This window comes from Lolium perenne, chromosome 5 (genome assembly GCF_019359855.2).
Source record: "Lolium perenne isolate Kyuss_39 chromosome 5, Kyuss_2.0, whole genome shotgun sequence".
Lineage (NCBI taxonomy): Eukaryota > Viridiplantae > Streptophyta > Magnoliopsida > Poales > Poaceae > Lolium > Lolium perenne.
This window is the reverse complement of record NC_067248.2, coordinates 235,090,924-235,100,189: the sequence shown is the minus strand read 5'-3', so window position 1 is coordinate 235,100,189 and position 9,266 is coordinate 235,090,924. Positions and strand designations below refer to the sequence as shown.

The following is a 9,266-nucleotide window of genomic DNA, read 5'->3' as shown; positions in this document are numbered from 1 at the left end:
TATGATGTGACTTCAAGGCCGCTATGATGTGATCTAGCAATGTTGTAGCCATTGGAGTGGTTGTTTGGAGTAAGCGAGAAGTGCATCTCCAAGTGAATGCACAAGCACACTAGGCGGCTTCTTTCCCCCTCCCCAACCTTATCTCTTCGCTTGAGCTTTGACCAAGGAAGACCGGGCCGGTCCCGAGCCTTCCTCGGCGGCTTTTCCGATCGCAGATGGCGGAGGGGAGGTGCCGGAGTAGGGGTTAGTGGAAGTTCTAGGTTCTTCGGTTGTTTGTCGGTAGATTGGAGTAGGGAATTGGTGGTTTTTGGCCGGAACTGGCGCATCCAGCGGCCGTGCTGCGTCGGCGTCGATCTTAGGTGGTTGGAGCAGACGACGGGTAGTACCATGTCCGGGATCTCCGCAAATAAGGTTAACTTTTCCCACCCTTTGCCCTAGGATGCTCTCCTAATGATGTTCTTCTTGCTGGCCTGCCGTGGTGGTGAGGGGAGGAAGAGGAGCAGTGGAGACTCTGTTGGATCTGCAGGGTGGTGGGGATTCGTCCCAGCACTTAGGAGCAGTGTTGGGTGGTGTGAGCTTCCCAGTAAGCTTCCATGGAGGAAGAGGTCGGGTTTGCCTCTGATGGTGAAGCCGGGCTCTCTAGGCGCCTCTCTCTGTTACAGCGGTCGGAGGCCGCCCTGCTTCGCCTGGCCGACGGCGAGGGGGAGAGGCGCGGTGGCATCGAAGGCAGCGACAAGTCGATTTCCCTAGCCGGCCATGGCGGCGACGGGGGGGGGGGGTCATTCTTCAGCTGCTACCTCTTCCTCTGCTGCGACGATTTGGGGCGGTAGGTGTGGTTGGTGTTGTGTGGGGAGGTGGTACTCCATCCTGATTCCTTCTCTGTACTGATGTGGTGGCGAGGGGAGAGGAAGTGCTGGAGTTGTGGCCTCCTCCAAATGGCGTCGACCTTTACTGAGGTGGTACTATGTCCACGAGCTCAACCATGCGGACAACATTTTTTCCTCTACGGTCTTCGGCCGGCAAGGCAGCCCCTGTTCAACCTCCGATGAGGAGGCCTTTCATCGTTGCTGCTGCTGGAGCTCGACGCGTCCTCGCCACCAAGTGGTTCGTGCCCAGCGGTTAGGAGGTGCCCATCGGTGGCAATTCTTCGCCGGAAGAGGGCATTCGAGCAACCTTCCCTTGTTCCTCGGCGGTGACGCTTTGAGGACGTCGGCGATCTGTGGCGGAGGCGCCCGAGGACCTAATTGCTTTTCTATATTTTGTTCTTGCAATGAAATACCATCAGGATCTTTCCGACCCTGCCTTTGTTAAAAGAAAAAAGGTGAATGCACAATTAATGACTACGTGAGTATTATGATCATATAATTTTGAGGTGTTGTGCAATTGTTCACTACAAGAAAAATGTGCCATTTTTGGAAGTTGCTCGAGCAATCGTTTCTCTCACCCCACAGCCACGCTCGTCGTCGCACACAACCATCGGCCCGACGAATGCACCGCCGTTGCTCGTTGCTGAATGAACCGTCTCCCCTCAACTCCCATTGCAGTCTATAAATACGGAACACCACCGTGGCAAAACCGACAAATCACCCCCCAAATTCCCGAACGACAGAGAGCGCCCGACACCGCCAACCGCCAGCCGCCATGGCCTTCTCCCTCACCTCGCTCCAAGCAATCGAGCTCTTCATCGAAGGCAACCGCCGGGTCTTCCACTACGACGCCGCCGAGGTCCTGTCTCTGCGCGTCCGCGACGCACAAGCAGCGATCCAGCTGCTCGGTCCAGCGCGCCGGGACGGGCTTACTGTCTGGAACTACGGAAGGACGAGCCTGCTCTCCACCGCTGGCTTCATGATGGAGTGCGCCGACATGATCGTCAACGACCTGCTCCGGGAGGTGGATGCAGGTGCGCTTGATCAGGAACATGTCGAGAGCCTTCGTAGCAATGGCGAGTTCACCCTGCGTCAAGTCCGCGATGACGATTTCTTCGATTTCGTCACCGAGGTCGGCGAGCAGGTCGTGAGTGTTGCCCGCAGCATGAAGAAGCCATTTCACCGGAACTTCCATCAACACCGTGGATCCCTTCGCGATCTCCGCGCGGCCATCAATACGCTGCTCGATCGAACAGTAGTGTTCCCGAGCACCGCACCGGCTCTCGGCCCGGTGCTCCTCGGGAGTTCCATCAACGACGGCTACCCCGCGCAGCCCGCAATGGCGCCCGCCACGGCGACCCCTACTGCGCCCTCCACGGCGGCTCCTGCTGCGCCTTCCACGGCGGCCCCTACTGCGCCCGCCACGGCGACCCCTACTGCGCCCTCCACGGCGGCTCCTGCTGCGCCCTCCACGGCGACCCCTACTGCGCCCTCCGTGGCGTCCTCTACTGCGCCCGCCACGGCGGCCTTCTCGGCGCCCTCCGTGGCGTCCTCTACTGCGCCCGCCACGGCGGCCTTCTCGGCGCCCTCCGTGGCGGCCTCCACTGCGCCCGCCACGGCGTCCTCTGCTGCGCCCTCCTCGGCGTCCTCTGCTGCGCCCTCCTCGGCGTCCTCCAAGGGGCCCTCCACGGCGCCCTCAACCGCGCCCTCCACGGCGCCCTCTACCGCGCCCGCGCCGCTCCTCGTCGACTACGCGACGAAGGACGAGAAGGTCGACGCGCCGGCGCGCAAGGAGGTCGAAGCGCCCGCGCTGATCCTCGACGACGACGCTGCCACACCTCAGGACGGCAAGGTCGACGCGCCGGCGCGCAAGGAGAAGGAGGCGCCCGCGCCTAAGGAGGACGCGCTCCTCGCCCAGACCAATAGCCCGAAGGTCCCCGTTGAGGCCGCGCCCGCCGAGGGGGAAGAGGACCTCGACGCTGCGCAAGAGGTGGACACCACGCATGACGCAACCCCTGCTCCAGACGCCGCGGATTGAGATCCGGTGCCCTGACTAAGGCAGGGCACCGATGAACAGTACGGTGCCCTCCCCCCTTTTTTAGCCGTCGGATCAAAAATGAATGGACAGATGACTATGAACAGTGCATCTGCTACAGGACAACAAACAGTGCGCTTGCTACAGGACATTCGCTACAGTATTTATCTACAGTGCATCTGCTACAGGGTAGTGTACAGTACCAAGCTACAGTGATTAATCTTGGCTCTCTATTTTTGATCCAACGGCCGAAACTGCAGGGCACGGTACTGTTCATCCGTGCCCTGCCTTCATGGTGCCAGGGCGTGACCTCCTGGGTGCGCCCTCTTTTCTTCGTCAGTAAACGGTGCTTCCTGTGATCCCGCTCTGTGTTGGTATTCTTCTTGCTGTTTGTTCATGATGGTGGGCTGAACCATTGATTTGACAATTTGAACTGCAAGATGCGTTGGCAGATCGCTTCACATCTTTCTTCTTGCAGTCTTTAATCTAGTATTTGTGCAATTTCTGCAACTGTTTTCGTGGTGCGATTGTTCCCGTGATCAGTACTGGTTCAGATTCGATAATCTAGTATTTGTGCAATTTATGCTGCATTGATCTTCAAGGAATCAGTAGAATATGTCTTTGTTAAATCGCCAAAAATATAGATCTATTTGCAAACAAAATTTTGGATCCATCTGAATAAACATAGTAGTTGAACACCATAATTGCATCGCAGCCAATATAAAACAATTTTACAAGACACCCTGAAGCACATCCTATAGACGCAGCACCAACTGCAGTAGAGCACATGCCTCTCCAACTGCACTTGTCTCACAATGGCTGACTGTGTCACGTCCTGTAGCGAGGCTCCATCAGCCTCTTCATGTTAATTTCAAGTTACAGATAACTGAAGGTCAACGCTTGCCAAGATTTCGCTCCATCTGATGTGTGAGGAGAAGCCTCACCACTCAGTCTGCAATGAAATGAATTAATGAGCACACAAAACTTCCCAAAAGTGTACACTCTTGAGTTTCCAAAACTAACTAATTTTAGAAGTAGGAAAGATTTGGATGTTTTTGCATGGTATCTAGGTACATTACCCTAGTGCAGATTGTAGACAGAGAAAATACTTTTAGGATAAAAAAACCAGGCAATAAAACCTTCTTTATTCTTTCTTAAAGAACAATCTGTGTTACTAGTATTACAAAACCTGAAGACTGGCCAGTTGCCATACCTGAAGTAACACTTGAGGTTCACACCAAAGGTTCAACGGTATGGCACCGGCTGCAAGGCTCCAGAATATTTAACTTAACCATAGAGGGTACTTTTCCCACAACGTATCTTCTAATGGCCAAGAGCGTTTTCTGGGCTTCCACGAGGCTATCCCTACCCATGAGAGGGTAGCATTTCCCAGATTTCGTGACAGAGCATCTAAGATACCAAGTGGTGTCCAATGTAAGGCAGTCAAGTGATGTTGTGTTCTCAAGGATATGACATGTTAGCTCAACTAAGCTCTTTGATGAGCAAAAGCCAGAGATCTTCACATTCTTGAGCTTGTCATAGCGCTGCTCTAGAATCTGCCTCAAATCATGGGAGGGGCCTCCAAGAATCGCATCATGCTCCATGTGATGCTGCTTTATCTGCATAGGGCCAATATCAGTACCACTACCCTCTAAAGAAACCAAGATACTTGAATCAGAAGTCCACCTCCACCCATGGATACAGAATATGAATGGTGGATGAAATGACTTACAGACAGCTCAAATTTCTCCAGGTGAGGAGAAGCTTCAAGAAAAGAAACCAAAGATAAATAATCATATGCAGCCGTTTCCACTAATGAAATCTCCAAATGCTTGAGGTGGAGAAACTTGCCAGACAACATCGGTGTGTTCACCGTCTGCATAAAAATAAATATCTCAAATCTTAGTTGTATTCTAATGTATAACTACTGTTATTTGCACAAATAGAAAGTCTATTATCATCTAATGTTTCAGAGCATACCTCACTTAGTGACGCTATGGTAAGTGTCTCAACATTTGGCGCAAGAGACAAAATACTATGCCGAGCGTACCAGACAATGTTGGCCTGATACAAGCATCTCATGCGTAGTGTCTTCACTTGCAGTGAACCACCAAGTGAGATTTTACATAGGATGCCACTATAGTAAAAACTGGAGAGATTTGGAGCATTGCTCTCTACAACCTGCAGGCTATCGCATAGAACCACATCCAATAAATGGAATCGCTGCAGCGAAGGTATCTTCAAGGAAATTATCTCCTTGCAGTACCGGAGTTCCAAGCTTACCAAAGCGGAACAATTGGAAAGAAGACACCATAGTTCATCCCCAGTAATCCTTACGGAAAACATACGCAGTCTTGTCAGGCTTCTTAGGCAACCAAGACCAGCTGTGGGACGTAAGATACAGTCACACAAGTCAAGATATTGGATCGAGTTTCCGCTCCCATTGGATAGAAGTGAACATGGGAAGTTGTACACTGAAATGGTGGGTAGAGGGGGGCTCAGGATGAGTTCTTCAATCCCTGGTGTAACGGCAATGTGAAGCCAACTATCAAGATAGCTGAAGTCGATGCTGTCACAACATTGGAGATCAAAATTTAGTGTCTTCACGCCCATGCCCGAGCGACTTTGCAGAATCTGGTCGATCTTGCTGATAAGATCTCTTGTTATTACATTCGTAGATGTATTTCTATTCAATCCAAGTGTTTCAGGACTGAATGTAAGGTTGGGACGGCATATCCAGGAGTGTCGAAATGTGTGCGATGCACAAGCAGCACGAGCAGCATCTCGAAGTGTCATTTTGGCATGAATATGCCGCAAGATGTCCTGAATGCACCAGAATAGGAGAATACACACGTTGGAATTATAGATACACAAATAGATTGAACAAACCAGAAGAGTAATTCCTAAGAATAAACAGTGATTAAGTCCACCTACAAATTAGAAATTATAAAGTGAACAGCGAAGCAAGTGACAGTGCCCAAATTTCCAAACTTCAAATTGGATGTTGTGTTTTTCATCAGAATTCTTGTATGCCAGCATTACAAGCCTGATAGTTTCACCATAGCCAAATCTATCCCAATTTTAGATAGATGGAAAAAGGCTTTGATGTTGTTGTTGTTACATAGATGGACTTCACTCTTATTACAAACTGCAACAGTAGCGAATTAGTAACGTCTTGTTTGGACAAATTGGGTTGTTGAATGGAGCTTATAGGTGGCAGTTGCCTTGGAAGGAACAAAGTAATTTCACATGAATTTAGCTTGAAAAATTGATTTCCTCTTAAACTCTACGCACTTTTTATAATGTTTCTCCTAATTTACATTAACAGATACCATGAGCTACCAGTTCGAAAGTAAAGCATCTCGCCCAAACAGCTAGCTACATACCCAAATTCCCAGCAATCATCTGAGGTTCTCCAATCAAATCACTCCAAAAAGACAATCTATCACCTCCCCATCCTGGAGTGGAGACAAGCCGAAGTCCTTTGACATCATTGCGGTGACAGCAAGCTACTAAGAACAAAAAATCCAATCACCCTGCCAAACGAAAGATTTGGACTAAAATGCAATGACCAAACCGACTGTATACCTTGTAATCCAATTCCTACTCATGAGTCACAACTAGTTCGGATGCCTACAACCGAATAACCAAACAGCGACTTAAAGAGCTCCAACCACTCATTTTCAGTTCCCCTTCCTGCCTGTATACTCTCAGAAACCAAACACTCGTGAAGCGCTAGAAGACATGTTTATTTTTATCCAGCAAGCATAATCCTACCAGTGATTTCCAGCACACAAAATGTGATTTTACTTGAAACGGAATTCTTTAAGTATCACTATCCTGTACCTCTGGAAGGTCGGGATGTGATATTCCTCTGACAGCTTGGTTATCATCATTCTGGCCAGGTAAATTCTCTCTTTTAGTCACCAAAGCAACCGCTCCACCTGCAATAGACCACACGTATGGTGAGAACAGACATTAATGGAAGCTCAAGAATAACAACAAGTATTCACATCAGATCCTATTTGTGATAACATTATCTTTACTAGGGGGGGGGGGGGGGGGTGATGGTGGTTGATCAGGAAGGGGTACAGAGCGATTGAATTTGCAAGGAAGTGACTAATCCTAGCTTACGATCTTTCCATTTTTACAAAGAGGCACTCTCTATTTTGATTAGGTAAGTTCCCGATGTACCCTACGGAGAAAAGGTGATCTGTTTGGTAGTGAGGATCTTGCAGAATCAAGTAGCTGGACACAGTCCGTCTCCACGATGATAGCCAATTGGCTTCCGTGAAGTGCCACTTAAACCTTCTACACATGCTCGAAGCTCCACTTCAACTAGTGCATGTCAATCATCAAGAACACGGCACACAGTGAAGATCGGATTTCCATTTTCCTCTCCCAAAGACATTCCTACTCCGGGAGAATGATCGTCAGCGCGGAAGGAACCGCCAATTGAGAGTTTTAGCCCAGCGGGGGTTTAGTCCAGGGTTTATCAGGCCCTTTTTTCACATGAGTTGGGGTAGGCAGGATCCCAATATCTACCTTGTTTCTTCCCTTTTATCAGATTTTCCATGGACGTGCCCTCGATATCCCGAAGCAAGCGCTTAGATCCCTCAACTGACAAAAGAGGCTTGTCGAGTCACCTCATTCCTGACATACCATGCCCGCCAAGTGATTAGGAGGGTAGTGTCTATCATATGCTCAGGAACTCTCAAAATCATTGTCTGGAACCAATTAGACGGTGCCACAGTGGGTTTAATAGATCCATATCTGATGGTAAGCTCCATATGTTCCTCATCTCCTACCAAAGGGTGTGTGCATGGGGGGACATTTGAAGATTTTGGAACAACCTGCTTGCATATTGCGCCTTAATTTTTTCTCCTTTGTCGCTAAGCCATCTGAGGCTGCTTAACACACAAAAGTTTTCCCCTTTGGTGGAACCGAAGCATGCCAGATTTAGCCCAGCAAGGGTGCTGGCCATCTGGGTAAGAGCTAGTAGCAGGCATGCCACATTGATCCGGTTGATCATTGAGCCCCAACCTATAAGCACTGGTTACAGAAACATCCCGTATTTTTCAGGTTGCCAGGTGAGGACGTCCTCCATGATTCGTCGGGATGTTTTGATATTCAATATATCCTCAGCATCAAGGCCTCATCATCAATAGGAAACAAATTATTCCATAACAGATCCGTCTTCCAATTGCCACTATCATCGATGAGTTCTTAAACAGCCACAGGTCACCAAATCCTAGTCCTCCTTGATTGTTAGCTCTGTTCAATTTGGACGAATTTACACAGTGGGTCCTGTGTTTACCTCATTCAGCTACCCACCAATAATCCCACACAAAGCTTGGTAAGATCTTTACACACCGAGACCAGGAGCCAGAACGTACGTAGTTATATTAAACTGCAGTTTTTGGAAAAGTCAAATAGCCGAAAATATTTTATAACCATGGTATTTTCAGGAACCAAAGTATTCTTCGAAAAAGTTTTTTTTAAAAAAAAAAAAACTTGTTGCCCCAACAGAGGATACTAGGGGGATTTCGAGGCCAATCATAGTGAATTTTCGTTCATATTTCCCAAATTTGGCCCGAAAAAAACATAGGCCGAGTTAGATCATCCAAGCGATCGAGTTTCGTCTAACTCCCATCCAACTAGAAACCCCGCCCGCCTACTGAGATCTACTGTAACATGCTAGGAGTGTAGGACAGAATAAAAGCATAGCGCAGAGATAACATATCGATAATTGAGAGAGGGATAGAGGTAGGGAGAGAGCGCAGAAAGGAGCAGGCTTACAGTCCCGGATTCGCCGGCGGCAGCGCTGACGCTGACGCTGCCGGTACCGCTTGCTGGACAAGAGTCTCATCTCATCAGTGGTAAATCCTGCGAGAAGCGATGCCAGGGACCGAGACAACAGCGAGCACGAAGAAGGGTAATCAAGATTTTTGGAGTCCGGGCACGAGAGGAGGTCCCGGCGGCTCCCGGGCCACGGAGCTAGGGGAGGAGTCTGGGCGATCTGGACACTTTTTTCCTTATGTGAAATTGGGGAGCTGATGAGGAGGACTTGGCTTGGCTGGCTGGGAGTTCGGCAACGCTTCGCTCCGCTCCGATCCACGCGTCAAGTTGAAGTGCTCTCTCCCGATCAACATCTGTTTGGCTAGCTCCGCTTCGTCAAAGTCCGGGCTGCCAGCCCAGTTTAGACTAGAATAGCCCGATTGGATGCTACCAAGTCGCTCCAGCCTAGGACAATGGGCTTTACGCCAATTAAAGGCTGCTTTTGTTGAATATACGAGCTTTTTTTTTATATATATTCCAGAATCCTCATCACACAGATAGATAAATTTATATAAAAAGATAATTTG

General features: G+C 49.3%; 1 protein-coding gene across 2 annotated transcripts; it reads right to left on the bottom strand.

The window, feature by feature from the left end:
• Nucleotides 1–3,550: 3,550 nt before the first annotated feature.
• On the bottom strand, nucleotides 3,551–8,998 carry LOC127302299 (F-box/FBD/LRR-repeat protein At1g13570). 2 transcript variants are annotated; one of them, XM_051332713.2, is made up of 6 exons: nucleotides 8,701–8,998; nucleotides 6,748–6,845; nucleotides 4,882–5,724; nucleotides 4,634–4,777; nucleotides 4,115–4,520; nucleotides 3,551–3,853 (listed from the first exon to the last, which is right to left on the bottom strand). In XM_051332713.2, exons 1-5 carry the CDS (start codon nucleotides 8,768–8,770, stop codon nucleotides 4,134–4,136), a joined length of 1,542 nt encoding a protein of 513 aa, XP_051188673.1. In that variant the 5' UTR covers nucleotides 8,771–8,998; the 3' UTR covers nucleotides 3,551–3,853; nucleotides 4,115–4,133. The 2 variants fall into 2 exon arrangements, with proteins under 2 accessions (XP_051188673.1, XP_051188674.1); XM_051332714.1 differs by lacking the exon at nucleotides 8,701–8,998 and adding an exon at nucleotides 6,288–6,437.
• Between the last annotated feature and the right edge of the window lie 268 nt (nucleotides 8,999–9,266).